The sequence below is a fragment of the Lissotriton helveticus genome, chromosome 8 (genome assembly GCF_964261635.1).
Source record: "Lissotriton helveticus chromosome 8, aLisHel1.1, whole genome shotgun sequence".
Taxonomy (NCBI): domain Eukaryota; kingdom Metazoa; phylum Chordata; class Amphibia; order Caudata; family Salamandridae; genus Lissotriton; species Lissotriton helveticus.
The window spans coordinates 1,324,902,353-1,324,927,771 of NC_136069.1; the positions used below are offsets into that span (position 1 = coordinate 1,324,902,353).

The following is a 25,419-nucleotide window of genomic DNA, read 5'->3' on the forward strand; positions in this document are numbered from 1 at the left end:
TTCATTTACAAACCCCAGCCATCACATAAGGTTTCTGAACTGCCCCAGACCTGGCAGATTCCATTGATATCCAGCAGCAGCAGTAAGGAGCATGTGCACCACTGAAGAGAGTGACCACTTCACCATTCATCCCTTTGTGCCTGCAAACAGAGCTGGCCACTTCACCAGCTGAACATCATTAGCACAAGCATCGTTGACACACCAGACTACAGATATTTTTTATTGCATATGATATCCACAATCACTTCAGGTACATGTGTTGTGATCAGTAGTCCCTGTCACCTGCTATACATTCCATCGTACATTTTAAGATCCTGTTTTTGTATTTTTATTCATCCATTAAAAAGCTCTTTACGTTAAAATAGCCATAGCTTTACTGTACAGTTGCTATATAAGCTTATAATATAGTATAGTGTGAACTTTTTTTGAAGATAATCACTCCACTGCAACAATAAAATAAACATTGCCATTTACAATGCCAGTAGCTCCAACTCCAACAAATGCGAGACCTATTGCATTGCAAATGCTTGTTTTGGGAAAGCATCTTTAATGACGACCCTTATGAATAACACTCCTGCCTCATATGATCCCCATGGAGGATGTAATAAAGCACCAGGTGAAGGTTTGGGAGTATTGTGCTACTCTACCTTCTCACTCTTCAAGACATGCAGCCCTTTGCACAGTGTCAAGACCGTTAGTTATACAAAGCATCACCTAGCATCTCATGCAAGCCACTAAATGCTTCCCATGTAGGACAAACTCAGATGACAATCACTCTAATATATGCTCAGAGGTACCCAAGCTTGCTTGCACCAAAATTAACACAAACCATCAGTTTTTTAGAGCAGTGATCAGGTTCATATACCTTTCTGAATGACTTGGGAGGTAAGACCCTGCAGAGATTTCCTCACAGGAGTGGGGGTGTATAATTTGATAACAAAACATAGTTCCTGTATTGGGTCCTTTCTAACATGTACTTCTTTTTAGACAGATGTGTATATTTGATGGCAGAGGCAATATGAAATTCTCCAATTATGACTTCAGACACCTACTGTGAGGGATCATCACCCTTCACTGTAGGAGCAAATCTTACTGCACTGTCAAAGACCTCACAAGGTCTTTGGTCATTGGGGAAAGGGCAATTTTCCCTTTCTCCTGTACCCATATATGACCTAAGGGTATTAACAGGTGCAGAGATAATATAAAGGTTACATTTGTCCCAAAAATAGCACCAACAACTCTATTTTCTTTCAATAAGAATTAAGCTGTTATCAGTATATGATATAGTGCTGGATACAATTGCCCATTTGTAAGATTATGAAGTAGGTATCTCTCATTTTGTGGCTCTGATGGAGAGGCACAGATGCCGAAAGAAAGTCTCTATCAATGAGAATACTAATGGGCCTATTCACAAACTGCATTTTATAGTATGTTTAGAAATACTACAATAGTACTACAAATGTACGACAAATTGCCATTTACAAGCATATGTGCGGAGTTTCCACCTCTGCCTCTCCTATCTTTTACAATGCTGAGACCTTTGCCCCGAATGTGGAGTCTCTGCACACTTAAGTATACTTTTTAATAGTAAATGTGAGAGGATTGGGGAAGTTTTTGGAGGAGGTTCCAAGATGACAGCTGAGTAGCAGCTTCACTGCACTACTCCGCAGCCCGAACACACAAGCAAGCAGTCTCCGCCACCTTCCACTGCCTAGGTTGACAAAATCACATGAGAGAGCACTCTTGGATGGTGGAAAGTACCTGATCGTTCACCTGAGAGTGTTCAGCGCTGTAAAAGCAGTCCATTTGGTGACGCCAACCGTGAGGACTCTCTCTCAGCATGGGAGCCGCCGCAGGTACAGCCAGACACCGACCAAGAGTACAGTGGAGAGTCCTCACGGCTCTGAAGCAATAGTCCACTCCAGCAACAAACGCCCAGGCCCGTATAATGAAGGCCGCCCCAACTCAGCGTTAGTAGTCTTGAAATACAAGATCCAATTGTGAGCATGGATATCAAGTGTAAATGATACATTGGAGATAATTCCTGGTGTGGCTTACTTTATTCAATTTAGCAGGCTGATTTATGTAAAATAACAATATACCATTCACATTCAAGCATTTTTGTCACTTCTCCCTCTGTGTTTGGTTATGGTTTTTATCACTTGGGGCTTTCTTAAAAAAACTATCTTTACTCACCTGATTGCATAAACTTTTGTGCATTTTCATGTTTATTTAATTAAAAATCAGTTTGACGGATTTGAATATGACAATGACATATTGGTTGATTTTCATATGCCCTGCCTGGATTAATTCTTGACAGAATTCTAATGTCTTATAAGTGAAGATTTTGTTTGGTTTACTTGATACAGGGAACTCCTGTCATGTTATATTGTGTGTCTTCACGATGAGTTCCATATGAACACATGTTCCAACTCAGCGTTAAGTACCAGGGCTCAGAGTGGATGGCCTGCCTGACTCCTAGAGGGCATGCAAGTCTACACACCAGCAAGACCTTTGGCCTGGAATCTTCAGGTGTGTCCAAGATAGACACAGCCAGATGCTTGCCACTTCACATCACTAGCCACAGAAGCCATATGAGGGTATCATCTACAGGCACTATTACTGATACACAGCGGAGAGACGTGAAGCACACTGGTGATGACTTTCTAACACATTCATAACCAGGGAGCTCACCTCTCCCAAATGCACCTCCAAAGAGAACCCAAGCCAGCAAATCACAGTTAGAGTTGGAGAGCTCCAGAGGCCATAAAGACGACACACTTTAATTACCCACCACACCAAACGGACAAAGGCCACAGGACATCCCTGCTGTACACTAAAGCTGGCACAGCATCAATACCCAGCAAAGCCCTATTGCCACAAATGCATTGCTGAGCAGTGTCAAGCAAGCTACCTGGCCCCAACACTCATCAGCAGGATCGCCTCGTTGCAAGACACACCCACAAATACCACTGTCCAGTGGCTATAGTTCTTGTGGGAACAAATGGCAGAACACGGGTTCAAGGAAGACTACTCCCTAAAAGACATGCTTTTCAAACAACCTGACCTGTTGTGAGATCCTCTGTTGGATGATCACCCAACACAAGGCACCGCACTGTCAAGTACAAACCGGGAGAGAGTTGATGCCCAATCACTCAATCCTTCATGTAGACCCTCTTCAACAATATATACAGACATGTATAATATATATTAGACAATACAGACATCATGTACGTCGTCAAATGAGATGTGGTGGAGTTAGGTCTGCTGCTGGCAAAATAGAAAGACAACAATGATGTTAAAGAGAAAGAACTCGACAATCACACCCTACTAGAGCTTCAAGAATGGAATCTCAATCTCTGCATCCACCTGGGAAACCTAAAGAATATGTTGTGCAGCTCAAACATCAGGATCAAAAGTTACTCTCTTAGTGCTGAAAAAGGCAATTGAGAAGGTAATGTCACTCGCTTCTTCACACACCTGCTCCCAACTCAGTCCGACACGGAGATCATCCTGGATGACACACTTAGAGCATGTTGCCCAACCCACTTTCAAGGCATGCCACATGATATATTGACTTACTATGGATTTAAAGAGGCCATAATGTCTGCAGCAAAAAATCAAGGCCCCATTCTGAGGGCATAAAAGTATGGCTGTACCAAGGCGATGACCCATTTCTCCCCAACATTATTGCTTTTTAAAAGCAGCCACCACCTTCCTGCAAAAAAACGATTTCAAATATAGATGGGGGTATCCCTTTCAACTCATCTTTGTGTGGGGCAAAGAAATGCACACCAGGTGCAGGGGTTGTAATGCACATACATGGAGAAAAAAAAACGAATCAAAAGCCCACGGATCGTCAGTGGATGAAAGCTGCAGAGAACGCTCCGCAGTGCTAGCACCATAGATAAAAGGCAGCCGGGTTATAGCAAACTGCACTAATTAGGCTTAGTCACGAACGTGTAGATATTGCCCACCTCAAATGGTCAGCTGCCACTTAACCATATATAAGAATATGCAAACAAGGAAGGATGAGAGGCAAAATAAGCATGCAGTATAATTTAAGATATACAGGTTGATAAACAAGAGTCGTTGATTGCAGTCTTGGATTCTTTATTTCAAGTGTGCCCAATTTGCATCAGTTAGACAGCCAACGCGTTTCGCCCACACAGGGGCTTCTTCAGGGCTGCAATGGCATTCAATGTATAGGTATTTTTAAAATCTGTTTTAATGAGACGACAATATTTACTGTGTAGTTGAAATAACCCCACCACCAGTACTCAATCCAGAGCCTAGAGCACTGAAACCCCATTTCATTCTTACATCTCTCCAGCTTAGTCTCCTCCTCTCTGGTTATATATTACTCATATGCGGAGACTTTTACTTAGTATTAAATCCACAGCTTGACAAAACAACCCAAAGAGCTGGGAAAACCAGAGCATTCTCTGCCGGCAGCTTGCAGTGACTGATAGATATGGGCCTGACTGAAGTCTGCCAGTCACGTAAACCCCACATTCAAAGCGTATATCTTTTTCACAGCCTTTCATGAGACATAGTATATACTAGACTGCTTCCTAGCATCCCCCTCAAATGCTGGCACCATGCCACAGATTGACATGAGATTCGCACCACTGTCTAATTATTCACCCATCTTGATCTTCCTCAAAACTCTCAAGCCACCTACGCCCAACCTGCCATGGATACTGAATAACAAACTCTTCACATATGAAAACACCGGAAGGAAATCCAAAAAGGTATCCAGCAATACCTCCAAATCAAAGAAACACCCAAATAAAAACATCCCACGAATGTAGGAAATGCCAAAAACAGTAGTTAGGGGCACTGTCTTGGCTATCTCCACTACCCTCAATAATGCCAAAAAAGACAAGCGGTTGAATTTGAGGGTCAGTTGGGGGCCATGGAAGATGCCCATAAGTGCACTAGAACCCTTAAAATTCTTGGTGAATTGAACTTGGTCAGGAAGCAACTTAAATCACTTGACTTAGATGAAGCTGAATATGCACTCCTTTGCTCTAAGCAGCGATACTATGCTGGGAGAAACACAGTGGGTGACTCCACAGGTAAACTGAACTGAAAGCTGCGAAGGACTCTGGTGTGACTTCGCTCGCAGGCAGGTCGCTCCCCACGCCACCACACAGCCGCCAGCTGCCTCGTTGCTCCTGCCTATCTGCCGTCGCCGTTTCCCGCTCCCTCGTTCCTGCCGCTGCGTCCCTGCGGCCCCACCCCCCTGTTCCTCATTGGACATCCCGCTCCCGCCTCCCAGCTGCTCCTCCCTCCCTTTCCACCTTTTATGAAGGCCGTGCCAAAGACAAGCCCGTCTGCGCCCGTCCGCGCCTGGACCGCGCCCAGCACCAGAACCCCTGGACCCCGTGAACACCACAACACCAGACTCCACTACGACGCCAGCACCCTCTACACACACAACGCCGGCCGAAACCACACCTGCTTCCAAACCACACCGAAACTGACTCATGGACCTTTCACCTGCCACACCTGCAGCTTCACCTGCGACAGAACCACCAAACCTCCAAGGACCGGACCCAAACACCTCCGATGCATACTCCTCAACACCCGCTCCGCACTCAAACACGCCGTCGAGCTCTGGGACGTGCTCGACACACAGGTCTCGATCAGGAAGGCCAGACGTGGCCTTCCTGATCGAGACCTGGTGGAACGACTCCTCGGCGCCCGACATCGCCTTAGCCATCCTGGATGGCTACAAGATCACCCGCAGGGATCGTGCCAACGGAATCGGAGGAGGAATAGCCATCATCCACAAGTCCACCCTCAAGGTCACCACCCACGCAGACGACACCCTTAACACTGCCGAACACCTGCACTTCCGGATCCACACCGACCCCACCACCACCATCAGAGGAACACTCATTTACAGACCACCCGGACCCCGAGCACAGTTCAGCGATGCCATTGCCTACCTCGCCAGCACCCACGCATTCACCTCCTCAGACTACATCCTCCTTGGGGATCTGAATTTCCACCTCAAGAACAACAACAACGCCAACTCTGCCACCCTGACTGACAACCTCGATAACCTCGGCCTCAGACTCATCACCGCACCCACCAACGCCGCTGGCCACACACTGGACCCCATCTTCTCCCCAGGCACGCACGTCGCCTTCGACCACACCACCGAACTCCACTGGACCGACCATCGCTGCATCCATGTCACCTTCAACAAACCAACCACGCACCACCGCACCCAACAGCTGCCTCCCCGCTGCTGGAGCAAAGTCACCGAAGACCAGCTGATCACCACCCTCACCCGGAACCCACCCATCGACCCCACCAACCCAGACGACGCAGCCCGCAGCCTCAGACAGTGGATCGACGACTGCGCCAACACCCTCACCTCAATCAAAAAACTGTCCAACAACCACGCCAGCAAGAGAGCCACCTGGTTCACCGACAAGCTGCAGACCTCCAAACGCGTCTGCCGGAAACTGGAAAAGATATGGCTCCACGAACGCACCTCGGACAACCGTGCAGTCCACAAGGATGCCACTTGCAGACATCACCACCTCATCAGAATAGCCAATAGATCCTCCTTCAAAGACCGCCTGGATAACAACGCACACGAAAGCAAAGAGCTCTTCAGCATCGTAAAAGAACTCTCCAGCCCCAGCGCCAACGCCAACGACATACCGCCCTCACAAGAACTGTGCAACTCACTAGCCATATTCTTCCACCGCAAGATCGCTGACATCCATGACAGCTTCAACACCATGACTGCAACGACTATGCCAGACCCCACCCCCCTGTGAACACCACCAGCACCAACCACCTGAGCTCCTGGTCCAACGTCAACGATGACGAGACACGCAAGACCATGAACTCCATCCACTCAGGATCTACATCAGACTGTGCCCACACCATGTATTCAACAAAGCAGATGCTGCAATCGCACCCCAACTACGGAAGGTCATCAACATCTCCTTTGAAACAGCACCATTCCCGGAAAGCTGGAAGCACGCCAAAATCAACGCCCTCCTCAAGAAGCCCATTGCGGACCCCAAGGACCTCAAGAACTTCCGGCCCATCTTCCTGCTCCCGTTCCCGGCAAAGGTCATCGAGAAAATCGTCAAATGCAACTGGCCCGCCACTTGGAAGACAACAACATCTTCGACCCGTCCCAGTCCAGGTTCAGACGCAACCACAGCACCGAGACAGCCCTCATCGCCGCCACAGACGACATCAGGTGCCAACTAGACAATGGCGAAACATCAGCCCTCATCCTCCTGGACCTGTCAGCCGCCTTCAACACAGTCTGCCATTGCACTCTAAAAAACGCCTCCTAGAAGCCGGAATCCAAGAGAAGGCCCTTGACTGGACCACGTCCTTCCTCTCCGGCAGAACCCAGAGCATCCGCCTCCCACCCTTCAGATCCGAGGCCACTGACATCACCTGCGGTGTCCCCCAGGGCTCAACCCTCAGCCCGACGCTGTTCAACGTCTATATGGCCCCCCTCGCACAAGTGGCCTGCCAACACGACCTCAACATCATCTCCTACGCTGACGACACCCAGCTCATCCTCTCCCTCGCCAAGGACCCGCACACCGCCAAAACCAACCTCCACGAGGGAATGATGGCCGTCGCCTACTGGATGCAGAACAGCCGTCTGAAGCTGAACTCGGACAAGACGGAGGTACTCATCCTCGGACCCACCCCGTCAGCCTGGGACGACTCCTGGTGGCCGACCACACTGGGAACAGCACCGACACCCACCGACCATGCAACCAACCTAGGATTCATCCTCAACTCCTCCCTCTCCATGTCTAAACAGGTCAACGCCGTCTCCTCCTCCTGCTACAATACCCCCGCAAGCTCCGCAGGATCTACAAGTGGATCCCGACCGAAACAAGAAGAACGGTGACACAGGCCCTCGTCAGCAGCAGACTGGACAACGGCAACGCACTCTACGCAGGAATCCCAGCCAAACACCTACAACGACTACAACGCATCCAAAACGCCTCCGCCCGACTGATCGTCAACGTCCCCCGCCGCAGCCACATCACCCCCACCTGAGAGACCTACACTGGCTCCCCATCGGCAGGAGGATCACCTTCAAGCTCCTCACCCACGCACACAAAGCACTCCACAACACCGGGCCAGCCTACCTGAACAGCAGACTCAACTTCCACACCCCGACCCGCCAGCCTCGCCCTCGCCAAAGTCCCCCGCATCGAACGAACAACCTCCGGTGGCAGATCTTTCTCCTACCTCGACGCCAAGACCTGGAACACTCTCTCTACCACTTACATCAGACCCAAGACCTGCTCGTCTTCAGAAGACTCCTCAAGACCTGGCTCTTTGAGCAGTAGCGGCACACCCTCCCCTCAGCGCCTTGAGACCCTCATGGGTAAGTAGCGCGCTTGACAAGGTGAGAGGGGTTGGCCTAATGGCTAAGGCGCTCGACCTCGGACCTGGGGATCTGGGTTCAAGTCTCGGTAACGATGCCAAAAACCTCCTGTGATTCTGGGCAAATCACTTCATCTCCCCGTGCCTAAAAATGAAAGTGTGTCCTCATGTAACATAACTGGTGCTATGTAAAGCGCTCTGATACCTGATTCGGTTTGGGTCTAGTTCGCGCTATATAAAACTCTGCAAAAAAAAAAAAGTGCTCTGATTGATTGATTGATTCGGCTCATTGTAACTGAACCCCACCTGTGTCAAGAAGTTTGCCATCATCTGGAGGTCTTTCACAACTGACTGTGGTGCACCTGCCTTCAATAGCCAGTCTACCTTACCTCTGAAGGTATGATGCGACTACCGTCATTATCTTTGTGAACACCTGCGTAGCACTGGTGAGGTCACAGGGGAGCAGAGCAAACTGGACTGGTAAACTGAGAGCCCAAATCTAAAAACATAGCCAAATTGGAACTGCTCCTGGCCCACCATGAACCACAAGTAGGACCTGTGGGTTTGGAGAACAGTAACATGGAAATAGGCATCCTGCAGAACCAACACTACCATCCAGTCTTCTGGATAGAGGGCAGATATAACCTGGAACAGTGTGAGGATTTTACATTTGTCCTTCTGCAGGAAGAAATTAAAAGGTCAGACAAAGTCCTTCCTCCCTTTTTTGGCACTAAGATAGTGGGAGCAATAGCCAGTTCTGATGTTTGAGGTTAGTACTCTCCCTACTGCTTCTTTCTCCAAAAGAACCTGAAATTCATGCAGTAAAATGGACAAGTGAACCTCTCCATGTGGGTGGAAGATTCAGTGTGTTAGACAGTAATGGCTGGGGATAGCCATGCTGAGCTATTTTCATGACCCACTTATAAGATGTTGTAGGGTGGTTGCAGGCTGCTAAGGGCAAACTAAAGTGGCTTGAAGAATGCTGCCCTAGTGGTGGGCGACTGGAAGATTCACTGCTCAGTGGGACTGGACACTGTCTACAGGGTCTCTGACCCAAACCCTGAATGGCCTGGCGTACTTGTTGCTGTGGTGGTGGGCCTTGGCATTGCCTTTAAGCAAAACCCCTGACGATATCACAAAAGGGGTGAAAGTGTTGTAGACACTGCCTTGCAGACAGGGTCGGATTGGGATCACAATTTGGCCCGGGCACTGATGAAAAAAGTTGCCCACATTCACGGGTCATGGCCCACATTCAAGGGGCGTGGCCCACATTCGAGGGGTGTGGCCCACATTCACAGGACGTGCCCTTCCATGAAACACCATTTGGTTACTCTTTGAGGTCTAATTTGTAGAGAAATATTTAGTAAATTAAGCCTTTTAAAGCTTACAGAGCCAGTAACATTGGTAAGGACTAGGAGCACTGCAGTTCTGAAAACTGAATACTTACTTGCAGTCTTAACGCCCTACACAATGTCGTTAGATACCGGTTATTGTTTATAGTTGTTTTTCCATTTGAAAGTTTTATATAGTGTGAATTCAGCCCAAGACAATGGCTATTTGAGTTCAATTCATGAGCACCAATTACAGTACACAAGATACGATTTTTTATTTAAGGGCCTGGGCGATGAAGTGATCTGACCAGAATCACAGGGTGTTGAGCACACGCGGGGACTCAATCTGAATTCCCATCCCTGCAACTCTGGCGTCAGGCCACATATGCCTATGCACACACATGGAATGAAAGTGGGAGGATACTGTTCTTGCGAAAGACTCAGGGCCAAGGTGACAATGACCTACAAGCTGAGCAACTAGAAAAACAGCAAGGCCCCTTTCTGTTACAAAATTATTCGAGCCTTCCAGTGCAGAAGCACCTGAAAAGCAGTGAGGCCCCTGCTATTTCTAACTTACACAGCCCTCCCCAGTTCTCCAGCACAGGAGCACATGAACAGCAGTGAGGCCCCTGCTATTAGTAAATTATTCAGCCCTCCATGGCCTCAGGGCAATGTCCTGGCAGAAGAGCACAAAAAACAGCTGCTGGATCATCCATTGTAGCCAGGCTGAGGCTGAGGTGAAGAAGGTGCGAGTTCCAAACATCACCTGGCACCCACAGCAAGACCCATTCTTCCTCGCCCACTATGCCCTGAATGTGAAGGGCAGTGGGTGAGATGTTAAGACAAACACTGTTTCTGGGCTGCGTTGGCCCCAGGGGGGCCGAGGTGAAAATGGCTCAAAGGCCTAAGCAACACCTGGCCCCCAGGGAGGACAATTCTTGCACACAATCGCCCCTCCCCAGCCCACCCTCAGCATGATTGCTTTGCAGGGCAGGGAGTGAAGGAGAGGCCACAGCAGATAATCGCTGTATGGCCGCCTAGCGAAGCTGGTTTCCTTTCTCTGTCTCTGTCTCAGTGCCCTCTGTGGGCCGTTTTTCTTTCTCCCCTTTCCCTGTCCACAGAGAGCACTCTCTGTGGACTGGGAAAGGAGAGGAAAAAAAACGGCCCACAGAGGGCACTGAGACACCGGCCCTTCAGCCAATGCCTGAGTGCCCATTTTTCTCCCCTTTCCCAGTCCACAGAGAGCACTCTCTGTGGACTGGGAAAGGGGAGAAAATAAATCAGCCCACAGAGGGCACTGAGACACCGGCCCTTCGTCCAATGCCCGAGTGCCCATCCGCCCCTGCTTGCAGATGTGAAAAGACCAAGGGATCACACTGTGGCTCGGCTATCTTTGAAACGATTTAGTGCAGAATCTGCCTTTATGCTAGACAGGCGAGGCCAATCAAAAGGCATATCCCTGAGTGATGCCTGAACATCATCTGAGAAGCCTGAAGATCTCATCCACACATGTACCAGCGCATCTTGTTAGTCGCAGCTGTTCTGCGTAAGCTATCAGTAGTGTATAGACCTGATCTAATCATATATTTGCCCATGTTATGTTATGTTATAATACGCTTATATAGCGCATGGCTACCCCAACAACGAGGCGTCCCAGCGCTTGCAGACAAGCCCAATTACATAACAACCGGAGTGATGCGGCAGAGTATCTGCTCACAAAGGAACCCTAAATGGAGGAAAACAACCAGGTTTTAACGTGTTTTCGAAAATAGAGGTGGTTGGTAATAGAACGCACACCTAAAGGGATAGAGTTCCAGAGTTTTGGGGCCAGGAACTTAAAAGATCGGTCTCCAGCTCTGCACCTCCGGATCTTGATGGTACAAGCAAGGGAAAGGTCTACAGAGCGGAGGGCACGCGACGGAACATAAAAGGAACAGATTCCTTGCAAGATTTGGGGGCCTAAACAATGCAGCGTTCTATGGATAACGCACAAAGTTTTAAATTGAATGCGCTGTTTAACGGGCAACCAATGGAGCCTACGTAGAACCTGAGAGGTGTGGCAGCGTTTCGGCAGACCGAACAAAGTACGGGCTGCAGCGTTCTGAGCTCTTTGTAGTCTATTAACGACTGTCAGATTGGACCCAAGCATAGGAACATTACAGTAGTCTAGATGGGATAAGACCATAGCTTGGACAATTGTCTGTCGGATGGAGGGTTCAAAAAAGCCGAGAATAGGTTTCAAAGAGCGGAGGCGACCGTAACAAGTACCAGCTACTCTTTTCGCGTGAGAATCCAGGGTGAGTGCGTCGTCTAAAATCACGCCCAGATTTTTAACTTCCCTCTTGGGCGTAGGAGGGGGACCCAATGTAGGGGGCCACCACCGCTCATCCCACTTCTGAGTATCAGTGCCAATAAGGAGGACTTCAGTCTTAGATGAATTCAACTGAAGGCAGTTCTCTGTTACCCAGCTGGAAATGGCCAGGATGTCCTCTTGAAATTTGGCTTGATCTCCCACGGTGTCATTAGAAAAGGTGAAAATCAGTTGCGTATTATCCACATAGGAAATTAATTTGATGTTACGTTCCCTGGCCAGTATGGCCAAGGGGCGGACATACACATTAAACAGCGTGGGGCTGAGGGCAGAGCCCTGTGGGACACCGCAGCCTAATGGAAAACTGCTGGATGAGTACGGGGGAGCATGAACCTGGAAGGAACGGTCGGATAGAAATTACACGAACCAGTCCAGAGCTCCATCTCTGACACCTATCTCCCACAGTCTCCTAAGCAGGATCCCATGGGAGACTGTGTCGAACGCCGCACTCAAATCCAGCAGCACCACAGCTGAGGTGCTGCCCATGTCCTGTGCCACCCTTAGATGTTCCGTAACGACCAGTAAGGCCGACTCCGAGCTATGTTTGGCACGGAATCCATTCTGAGACTCCTCCAAGATCCCATTAGTCTCCAAAAAACCCGTCAAGATGGAATTTACATGTGCCTCCGTCACTTTGGCCAAGTACGGAAGCAGGGAGATAGGCCGGAAACTTTCTGGCTTGGAAGAGTCCAGGGTGGTTTTTTTTAACAAGGGGACCACCTTGGCATGTTCCAAGATTTCGGGATAGTGGCTGACTGCAAAGATTTGTTAATCAGTTCCCGCCCTTCCATCATGATGGAATCCTGAATCAATCTAAACACCTCTGGTTTGACAGGATCTTCCGGGGACCCCGACTTGATTCTTAAAGTCAAGAGTTCCATATCTGTCTGAGAGATGAGTGGAAGAGTTAAGAGGGAATAGGGAAGATCCGGTGGGTCTGTGACAGATCTGTAAGTCATAGACGGGCCACCAGAATTAAATGTGTTATAAATCCCTTGAACTTTGTTGATAAAGAAGCGCCCATGTCCTGGCCATCCTGAATAGTTTATGCCAGGTTGGCATAAAATTTCCCCACACTTGCCTAAAGATCTCTGCGACCATGTTCCATAATGTGTGGGGGGCCGTAACTGCAAGTCTAGGACTTAAGCTGCTTATCTGATCACTAAAGCAAACGAGGCTGTCTCGCCTGTTGATGGGCCAGGTGCAGAACCCAGCCTCATGTCAGAGGAAGTGTTAAGTCCTTTAGGTCTAAATAACTGCTATCATATTGCGGTGGGAATGTATCCCCATCATCAACAGCATTGCCAAAACCTGGTTGACTATGATCAGAGTACGATTGAAAAAGTTGTTGGAGTGCTGGAGGGCTACTTGTCAGAGCCAGAACGAACTAGGGCTAGGTGCATTGGAACTTTTACTGGATGTGACCTCAGACGAGAAAGAGACAGATTTGGGTCAGAGTCAGACAGGGAAATAGGATCCGCTTCCTCCTCCAGCACCTGGGAAGGTGTCAAAAAGGCAGGAAATGGCATGGATCATCATGCCAGACCTAGTGTCAGCTACAGAGTTGGATCTGAACTGGAACTGTATTCGGTAGGTGGAGGCAGTGCCAAGGACAGATGAATGCATTGGTGGTAACTCAACTGGAGGCCTCTACGGACCTGTTTGGCCCAAAGACACATCAGTGGGAGCTATCAGGATGCCAAAGATTCACAACATGGCTTCCTTAAGTGCCTCATGCTGCTGTGATGTCACTGACAACTCTGGAAATTCGGAGCACATGGGGATTAGCTGAGGAACTGGTTCCTCAAGGGGACCCGGAGGGAGACTGAGGTGCACCTTGACATCCTTGCAACTTGTGAGAAGAGGAGTGGTGAGGTTGGAATGAGCCGTGCTTGCACTTGTTATGTTTCTTCTTGGACTTTGACTTACATGATGACTTGGACCATGATGAAGGCCTGCTGCAGGTGTGGTCTCTGAAGTGGGAAGGGGTCATCACTCTCTACTTCGAGTAGGATCATGGATTATACAACTTCCTGCGTTATTCTGCAATACGGAATTTGGCATTGCAATCCCAGTTCATATTCAGATGCATAATAGCACACTCCTCACATGACTTGGAGTTGTGGCTTGAATCCAATGCCAGAGACACCGCAAGGAGGTCTCTAACAGACATCTGCTTGCAACAGTCTTTACAAAGTTTAAACCCTGTAGTTTTTGTAGAGGAGATGTTCCCATACACACTAAACAATTTCGAGAAAATCTCTTCAACTATGACAACAAAGTTAGGATCTACCTCCGGATCCACGTACAAAGGCATGGAAAGAATGGAACTGACATCTGCATGCTTAGGTGGAGCTTATAATCGGTGCTTCCCATCACTTTTGGGGTTGATGCAGATCCTCACGAAGGCTCCAACCGACACACAGGGGCCATTGTTAAAAATCTATCGGCTCCAGTCTGGTGTCTGAGGAAATTTTAAAGGTTGATCATCTGCGGTATTCATCGAAGTACATCATTTTTACAATACCCACAAATGTGTGCATAAAACTTTCCTACCCCAGGTTGTGAATGGGAATGGATCTCCACCATACTTGAAGGGGTGCAAGGATAGAAATAATTCCACTGAGGAAAATTATTTGTCCATTGAAAAAATTAAAAAGATGTTCATTTGTACGTTATGCTGTCTTTCACTATTGCGTAGTTGTACACTATGCACAAATAAGCATTTGGGAAATTGTAGTCTTAAAAAAAAAATCATGTGACTCACTCAGTAGAACGCCTTGAAAGCTGTACATAGTGCAGCTTTTTCAGCATAAAACTGCTGAGTTACATGTATTGGGGAAAATGTATCATTTTAAATCAGTACCCATAAAAAATTGGATTTCTGTGGGTGCAGATTTAAGAATTCCCTTTGAGAACCAGGCATCTAGCCTCATATTCAAGAGATTGTAGAACAATGTGAAATTCCATCATGAATCACAGATTTTTCTTTGTTCTCTATAGTTCTAAATGTGTCTGTGTATATGATGGACAACTTTCTAGTAATTATTTTGAAATATTTTTACTTTTAAACGTAGTCTTTGCCTTAGGTTAAATTCTATCCATAATTTTTAATTACAGTAGTATATAGGTAAATGAGGGTTATCAAACTCGCATCCATAGTCCTAGCAGCTTTGTTGCATTTAACAAAAAGATAAATACATCTTGCCTTATTTTTGCATAATGATTGAAAGCTAGCTGCTGAGGAATACTTGGGAGATGCTGAAAAATGTGTAGGGCCAATTCCTCTTGAGTCCCTCTCTAGTGCAACTTTAACCTGCATTGTCATTTATTTTCGTCTTTTAATGCCTTGTTACCTTTCATTTATAGAATAAACATGTTCAGTATGTGGATATCGGTGGAGCCTACATTGGCCCGACACAGAATCGCATCTTAAGGTTAGCCAAGGAGCTGGGCATAGAGAACTACAAATTAAATGTTGAGCAACGTGTCATCGAGCATGTTAAGGTAATCACTCATTAATTGAAAATCAGTATGTTGTACTGTTGAAACACTGTTGAATTTACTAGTCATGAATATGACGTTTGCATAATTATTTTTTTTCCAACGAAGTAAACCATTGTAAGGCAGAAAATGTACTATTACTCAATTTAATTCAGGGTATTTGCTGACAGTGACCGCAAGTCATTCTACCTGGTTTGCCTTGTCTAATAGTTGTACACACTGCTGACAACATGGATAGTCCTGTAGGCGATATGCTCCCAATTTCTCATTTGGCTCAGAATCTTCTTTCTCAACAGTGGCACCTGGAAACTTGGCCAACTATTAGTAACACATTCTCAGGAGTGGACCAATCCAAATGTACACAATGCAAACATATATAGACATTATCAACTGGTTTGAAGAATATTTTTAATTCTGTAATTTTGCAAACACTCAGTGGGACAGGATTAAAGTTCTTGGTGCTCACATTGATTGCGCAGTGCTGGGCACAAAGTATACATTTTTGTTTGTACGCAAGGTACAGCAATTGACATGGGTCCCTTTCTGTTGATTGGTAGTCCAAGTCACAGGAACCCAGGCCCTGTGTTCCAACAGACACCCTACCCTAATCTGTGCCTTCATCCGTGCAAGCCGTTGAGTTGGACTCAGGGTTCGGCTGCAACCAACCACAAGGGGGCTCTGCACCACTGCTGAATTACATTGAGCTCCTGCCAGTAGTGCTTTAAAAAAATATGTTAAGCACTCCTGAGGTCATGGAATTAATGACCCTGGAGACTTACCTTTTTTCCTTTTGTTTAATATTGTTGAGGAACTGCTGCACTCCCTGCAGCCCCCACAACACAAAAATAATATTGGTGGTGCCTCTACCCCTTCTAGTAGCAACATGCAGCTTAAAAATATGTTCAAGTGGGCCACTTCTTTCAAGGAGCAGTGAATATTAAATGAGCGGCTCCTGTCACTCCTTTATTCTATTTTTAAACATTTAAAATAAAATGTTTTTGGGTTTCCCAGTACCCACCCAGGACAACATATGGATTTTTATTGGGGCTGTGATGTGAGCACAAGCCCCGTGGCCCCACCTCCTACTCTATCAGTACCCAACCTGAGTGCCAGTGGAAGATGGCAGTTCTTCTTTGCTTTTTTTGGTTTTTTGTGTTTTTTTAATTTTGGGAGGGGTTAGTGTGTCCCTCCCTTCCCAAGCCTTTACAAACTCTGGGGACCCCATCCCCCTAGGTTGATTTATTTTGATGGCCCTCTCCCAGAGCTTTTACATGCCCCAGGTGCACATACAAGACACAGTTGGGGGCTGTTTGGAAGAACCCTTGGGGCCCCTGCGGCATCGCTGGCTTCCTACATGCACCCATCCTGGGTACAGCAGGGATCCGTCATTGGTCATGCTGGGTGGGAGCAGGTATTTTACTATGCTTCTGCCAGGCAAGAGCAATCTCTGTTTTCCGGCCTGCAAGTGTGGGCAGGGCCAAAATTATGTGCCCCAATCGACTGCAGCATTTTCACAGCTCCCTCCAGGTGGGAGTGTACATTCTTTTCCCTGCCCGCGCTTCTTCGTGTCATGGAGAGTCCAGTCCAGGGACACATTTTGGCCCCAGGTGGTCGTACGCCTAATTCCCTTTTGAAAATAGCAAACCTGGGGTATGCTGCTTGCAACTAAAGACTGTGCAGTGTGAGGTTGGCTGCCTGCTGGGAGGTTGGCTGCCTTCTAATGGGTAGGCTACTGTTGCCAACTCCATGCTGTGCACAGCCGAAGGCTGTATGCAGTGTGGGGTGGCTGTCTGTGGGGGTTTGGTACAGGGCCAGGTCGCAGGCCAGGACTTGAGGCCTATCCCCTGCCATGCACAGCCATCAGCCTTGCGCAGTGGGGTTTGGCTTAACATATGGTAATAAAATATAAATTTACATTAAAGCCTATAAATTCACTGAAGAAAGCAAAGGTTAAAGTAACATTAGTAAAATGATCTGTTTTTGTTTAAAAAAAAAAACCTTAATACTTTACTGAAAAAAACAAAGATTAACGTTATAGTTAGATGAATAATTCAGTGACAACATTAACGTTTTGAACTAAGAAAAAACACCAGTTATACTTGCGCCCCCGCCATGCACTGCTTATGAACTCACATGTTACATCACTCATGACTTGGTTTTTTTTATCCTCATATGACCTCCGTAGATGAAACAACCTCTCGATCTGTACCACCCTTGTTTCTCTTATCTAAGGGGTCAAGACTCAGCTGATGCTATTAATGCGAAGCCCAGCCGCACCGCACATCGTGAGCTGACCAAGAGGTATAATCATTGGATTGTACAAAGTATTTGAACAGCAACAGTGCAATCTAACTGATTCCAAAACAGCCCCAAGTCTACTCTACCCCTATTCTGATTGACCTTTTGGTCCAAATCTCTAAAGTATCGTACCTCATTCCACGAGGCTCTCCAGGTTGGGGGCAACGCTTGGCACCATAGTTTACAAATCTCCCTTCTTGCCAAAAGAACAAGGTAAAATACCAGCTTACTTTGAAGCCCAGCGAGCCCCAGCACCCCTTCAGGCTTCAATATAATACCAAAAAGAATAAGAGAGGGGCTTACCTCAACCTCCATGTCCAGCACATCAGACAAGATCTTACCCACACTGCCCCAAAATTCTTGAATCATGGGGCAAGCCACAAAAATGTAAACGTCATCCGCTTTCGGGACTCCGCATCTCGTACACTTAGCCTCTCCATTACCCCTTATTTTGGCGAGCTTCACAGGCGACCAATGTATCCTGTGAAGTGTGAAAAAGTGATTCTTCCTGAGTGTAGCAGATATAATCAATGGATATAACATTTCTAAGGATACTTGCCATAAAATTTCCAGATGTTCGCTCGGCAAGCACCTCTCCCAGACCAGGTATGGACTCTCCATTTTTCTATCCGCTGCCGCAAGAAAATGATGGTACCACCCTCCTACTTCCTTTTTAATAACAGTCGGGTCTTGCAACTCATCTTCCATGGAGGTATCCTCGGAGATTAACCAACGTTGGTTCTTACACCATGAAGAGATTTGATAGAATTTAAATCTGTAGAGGGCTCCACTAGTGAGGTTCCACCAGACTTCCCAGGGGTAACAGTTATTGCCATCCATTATATCATTCCAGTGTGAGACTCCAGCCTCCTTTAATGGCTGAGATAGAGCATCTAAGAGGTATGCGGGTGTTCCTGGGGAATCTCACACTGGAGCCCAATCACTATATTAGGACAGTCCCAAACATGCCCGACACTCCGTCCATAGCTTAGCCGCCATACATAGAGTCTTCAGCCTAATCTTTTTAAAATGTTTAGGGGCTCCAAATGTATACATAAAACCTACCTCATCTAGATCTAAAAGCATAGCTTTAAACACACTGCCAATCAGGGACCTCCCTCAGCCAGTTTCCGCCTTAGTTTCTTCCAGGACAACCTGATCCCTATAGCTGTCCAGATAAATGAGGAGATCTTACCCTGTATTTTCAGAAGAGCAGTTTTATCAAATTCCAAGGGAATATTATTAAAAATGTAGACATACTTGGGAAGGACACACATTTTAATCGGATTGACTCTCCCGTAATGGGATAACGGTAAGCTCTGCTATCTCTTCAATAAAATCTCCACCTACCTCAAAACTTTCTCTAGGTTTGTATTGGGGATCTTTCCTATATCCTGGCTTAATATTACTCCCAAATATCTTAGCTCTTTAGCAAGCCTCACCCCCCCAGTGCTGGGGTGTTCCAAGCCATAATCTCGGTCTTATCACTATTGACTTGATACCCTGACACTTTACCAAAAGCCTGTACTTCAACCAGTAGCTCAGATAGCGTGGGGTTGACATTAGAGGAAAATAAAATAGGATTGTCTGCATACACTGCTACATTCCTAGTAAACCCATTAACTTTAAAAGGGGAAATGTTGTCATTCTACCTTAAACTTTGGGCCAAAGGCTCGCTGTACAGATCGAAAAGAATGGGGGACAATGGCCAACCTTGCCTTGTGCCTCGCTGAATTGTTACCGCCGGAGTGAGATTACCATTATCCAAGATCTGGGCCCGGGGGTAATTATATATATTTTTTAAGGACTTCCCTAAAATTATCTCCAAAACCTTAAGCCTTTAGGGTATTATTTAAGAAGTGCCAATTAACTTGGTCAAAGGCTTTTGCAGCATCAACAGTAATGATGGAGAGGGGAACACCTTGCATTGTTGCCAGATTGACCGAACCTATTAAGGAATAAATAAAGTCCAGCATTTGCCTGCCGGTAAAAAACCCTTTTGATCTTGATGGATTATTGACCCCACTATCTTACTAAGCCGAGCATTTAATATACCTGCAAAGATCTTATATCACAGTTTAGTAGTGATATGGGGCGATAGGATTGACACTGAGTTGGGTCCTTCCCGGGCTCCAAAATAAGGTTGATAACAGCCTCACTCCATGAATCCGGCAGAGATGAACTCCCTCTAAGGATCTCATTAAACAGTCTCAGCCAGATCGGGATGATTTAATCAGATATTAACGTGTAGACCTCTGTTTGTTGGAATCGCATTGGGTCCCGCTGCTTTCCCTTTCTTAGCTTTATTTAAAATTGCACGTATTTCACTCTCCTCTATATCTTGGGTGAGAATTGTTTGACAAGGCAAATCTAGTTTTGGTAATTGTTTCTTAGACAGCCACTGATCTATAACCTCATCCTCGACCGTTAACTCCTCACTGTACAAGCCTTGAAAGAATTCCACAAAAGCTTTCTCAAATATCCCTTTTTTCCTCCACCATTTTGGCGCCTGCCACAATCTTGTTGATGAAATTACAGGATCTACCAGCTCTGCTTTTCATGGCGAGTAGTTTAGCACAATTCTCACCCTGGTCAAAATCACTCATCTTAATTGCCTGCCACTTTTGGAGCATAATTGCTTCAGTTTGAAGCCTAAACTTCATCTGTGAATCCTCAACTCTAGCTAGTAGAATTTCTTTCTCTTCATCAGCCACCTGCCCCCTTTTTAAGGCTGTCTCTGCGAGTGGTCGTTGCTTTTCTAAATCTACAATCTCGCTTTTTTCTGATCTGGCCCAACCAGCAACTGCCCTCTTTAAGGTCCCCCTAACCCAGGCCTTAAAGGCATCCCACACTGTATACAAAGGGGCAGAGTCTATGTTATATTGGAAAAAGGTAGCTGTTTCTCTCTTTAGGAGATCAGGGGTTGAAGGTTGCAAAAGAATATCCTATTCAGGGTCCACCTCACTCATGACTTGTTCTGTGAAATCATTTATGCCTTCACTGATGACATCTCAAAAGACATCATTGATGACATCATCCAAGTGTCTTTTGTACACATTGTCTATAAAATGGAATAGCATTAGAGGCCTGAAAGTAAGTACAATTAAGCCCAGAATAATGTGAAGCATCATTAAGGCCATCAGAGTCACATCTCCCTTAGGAGTAGCAAGCATGTGTTATGTGCAACGTTTACCCTGTACCCTACACTTCACGGGTAGCCTAGTTCACATTAATAATCAACCACAGATATATGGAAAAACCCTTATTCGACATGGTGTTCAATATGTATCCAACTGTTCGGAAAAAAGTAACATCTGTTCCCAAATTAATCCCCTACTATGGACAGCTTTTATCTGTATCAAACCCCCAACAGTCACTGGACCAAGATTGAGAAATGAGCCTGATATGAGCAGAAAGGTTGCTACTGTAAACAGTGTTTACTGTATGGAGAGAGTTTACTCTATACCACAATGTGTGTAGACCGTGAAACTCTCATGAGAAATACAGTGTACACTCTATGCAACACTATTCGCTTAAAATAACTAAGGTCTGAAGGTGCTAAAGATCATATTACCTGCAGCCCATTATCTGAAGTAAATCAAACACATGTACCTAGTGTGGTATGTTATGTAGGGGAAACATCCTTTACCACGCAACTTTTACCACGCAGTGCTTTTACAACGCAGATTTTACAACGAAAACCATTACAACGCATTGCACTGGGGGGCGCTCTAGGATAGGGAATAGTTTTAATTTACTATCCAACACCTTCCCTACTATCCACAGGGACTGGAGTTGGAATAGTAAATTAAACTATTCACTATCCAGCACCCCCCAAAGCAATGCATTGTAAAGGCTTGCGTTGTAAAACTTTCGTTGTAACAGCATGCGTGGTAAAAGCATGCGTTGTAACAACGTACATCCTTATGTAGCATTGTCATGGTGAGATGATTCTGTCTAATATCTCAAGGCTGTTTACAATGCTTAGTATCTACTATTCAGAATCTTTGCTCTGTTGGAAACCTTTTCTGCAGTGCCAAAAAACTTGTGTGGAACATACTGGACACATGCAGTCAGAGTTACTCTTCAATACAGAGATTTATAACATGTTCAATACCTCCACAAACCTATGATGCCTTAGGAGCACATGCATTTTGTAAACACTTACACTCATTAGCTGGACCATGGCTGTACAAAATTATGTAGAAAAGTAACATGGTAGTTACCCACCACTATGTAAACCATAAAACAAAATAACACACTCATTTGATAGTGTCATCAGCGATGTCATCAGTGAGGTCATTAATGAAATCATAGAACATGTCACGAGTGATGTAATATGTGAGGTAACTGGTGAATTTCTCTGGATTTTGTTTAACTTCAGAATGTTAATGTTGTCACTGAATTATTCGCCTAACTATATTGTTACTTTAACCTTTGGTTTTAAAAAAACAAAAACAGATCAAACCTAACTGTAACATTACTCTAACCTGTGGTTCCTTTGTTTTTTTAACTTGAAAATATATACATATATATGTATACATGTATAGATATCTATCCGATCTACATCTATCGATGGCAGAGAGACGTATATTGAGCTTGGGGCTGTCCTACAGTCCGGTATGCAACTTTAAATATGCAGACACCCGGATGGACATGTTCAGATTTGTGAGAAAATTAAAACTTAGCAAATTCCACATATTGCAATCAAAGAAAAAAACAGCAGTAATAGAAACATCAACAAGTAGCCCCTCACTCCTAACAGCAGGAGATTGGAATTTCTTCCAGGATGTCTGGTCACTGCAAAATGAACAGTTGATAGAAACCTCTCCTTCTAACTTGGAACATACCGATTTTTAGTGGCACAATCAAAACTCCATTCAAACCAAAATCTAATTTTCAGCCCATCATGCTGCACGATAACTTGAATGTCTACCACGAATTAGCAACAATGGACCTCAAGCAACTCTATACTGCAACTATTAAAGCTCGCCATGGGATAAATAAACAGAATCTTTGCTACATGCAATTGATGAAGAAAATGCAGAACGACAAAAACATAATTGTGAGACAATCGGATAATGGCATGACATGGAGGAAGCATTGCAGCAGTTTACTGATACAGAGTGCTACAGGAAAAGTAACATTCACGTTGTCAAAGCAGCAAGGAATGAGCATTATTTTAAATTATTGGTCTGGAAGAGTAGGGGACTTATCACTGATGATGAGTATCGTTTTTAAAAAAAGGAACATCCGGTCATCCCCGCTCTTTATTTGATTCCAAAGATTCACAAGTGTGCTAATAAACCCCCTGGGAGACCAAAAATTTCCGCCATAAATAGCATTATGGAGAATACATCCAAGTATGTGGACTACTTTTTGCAGGACTGGGTCAAAGGGTTGTCATCCTATATACAGGACACAGCGGACTTCCTGAGAAAAATTTACCACATTGTATGGAGTTCAGATTTGCTTTTAATCACACTGGACGTCACATGACTCTATACGTCCATCCGGCATTGTGATGGACTCAAAGCTGTTGAGCATTATCTGAATTTAAGATCAATGTACCTCTCTATGCATAACAAAATGTTGATCTCTATGATATCTGCATGTCAGGAGCAGAATTTCTTTTTGTTTGATAATCAAATTTATCAACAGATCAGAGGTGTTGCCATGGGGGCCTGCTTTTCCCCCAGCTATACATGTTTGTATATGGGGCTGTGGGAGGAGCAGGTCCTCATGGGACAGCTCAAAGAGATAATGGACCAGCATGTTACATTATATAGATGATCTGTTTTTAATTTGGAGAGGATCTGAAACCAGTGCATTGGAATTTGTAGGTCTGATTAACAATAATTGCCTCAATATCCACTTCACATCGACTAACAGTAAAACTTTTATCTATTTTTTGGATGTAGAGGTATTTTTGGATCAGGGTACCATCGCTACTAAACTATTTAGAAAACCCACCTCAGGCAATACAGTGCTGCATGATAGCAGCCATCATCCACACCATCTGATACGCAGCATCCCCTATGGGGAGATACTGTGGGTCAAGCGTATATGCAGTACTGAGAAGGATTGTGAGGTTGCACAGAGCTTGAGCAGACAGAGATTTGTAGCGAGAGGGTATGCCCCTAATATCATAGACAGTACAATTAACAAAACTAAAATTCTGTCTAGAAAGGAGGCGCTTGCACCTAAACCAAATCAGATAGAAAACAACTTCGATAACACAGAGCTGCAACCCATGATTATACAAACCTACAACAGGCAACACCAAGCTCTTAGAAAGATCCTTTATTGGAATTGGAACCTGTTACAGGGTGACCCTGTCCTGGGTAGACATCTACCCTCAAAGCTGGCATTGACATTTAGAAAATCTAGGCCAATGAGTAACAGCTTGGTAAGGAATAGTCCGGAAGTGAAATTACATACTAACTGGCTGGCACTGTGCAAAGGCTTTAGAAAATGTCCTAGCTGCAAAGCATGTAAATCTGCGTGCAATAAAACTCACTACAACAGCCCTTTTAAATCTGATCCCATACTCATCAACAAAAGACTTACCTGCAAAACTGAATATGCAGTGTATGTGCTGGAGTGTCCTTGTGGGTTGAGATATATTGGCACTACCAAACCGCCAGCCCACAAGCGGATACTCCAGCATGTAAGGGCAATCAGTAACAAAGACCAAGTCTATCCTATAGTAAGGCATTTTGAGGAACGAAATGAGAGCAACCCTGCGCATTTGCAATATTTCGTAATAGATACAGTCCTACCTCTTAAAAGGGGAGGCAACCGAGAGGCCAAATTGCTCCTCTTGGAAACAAGATATATATTGGAGCTTGATACCTAGACTCCATCAGGGTTGAATGCCAATGAAGATTTTTACACCTGTCTGTGATGAAATTGTCAGAATTATTAAGTAATATACTCATGTAATAAAATCCGCTGTACTTCAGATGAGAAGAGAATTTGTAAAATCTCTATTAATGTATAGTACGTCTCCTCGTAGGTTTATGAAATTCAAGAATACCTTTTTCACACTTTTTAACTCTTGCACTATTTTTGCACTTATTTATTGGTCGACATGGTGAATTTTGCAGGACGATCATTGAACTAGAATAATGTGATTATTATGTGGACTATTTTTACCACAGCCCACTTGGGCTCGATTGCGATTATGTGTAGCAGTGAGGAGTGTAACATCATGACACGTTTGAAAATTGCATTAGCAAATTCAAGTGTGCAATAACTATGTTGGTAAAAAGATTAAATGAGGTATAGCAGACATTTTTAGCTTTCTACAAAACCAAATGTGGTATGTTTTAATAGATTTTAAATGTTGCTTTCGCCTTATGTTTATCAACATGAGTTTGTTAAAAAAAATATGATCTCCTTTTTGTATGCATTGTATATTATTATATATCATAAATGTTTTACATTTATGTATTTATTGTAATATTTATGACTATTTTTGATATATATACTTATATATTTATTATCATATTTATT

General features: G+C 45.2%; 1 protein-coding gene across 1 annotated transcript in view; it reads left to right on the forward strand.

Moving 5' to 3' along the window:
- Window positions 1-25,419, forward strand: part of LOC144773341 (amine oxidase [flavin-containing] A-like) — a 667,192-nt gene that overhangs the window by 331,110 nt on the left and 310,663 nt on the right. Inside the window, exon 3 of the mRNA XM_078658306.1 lies at window positions 15,469-15,606. Coding sequence (XP_078514432.1) covers window positions 15,469-15,606 — 138 coding nt within the window. The remainder of the gene's footprint in view (window positions 1-15,468; window positions 15,607-25,419) is intronic.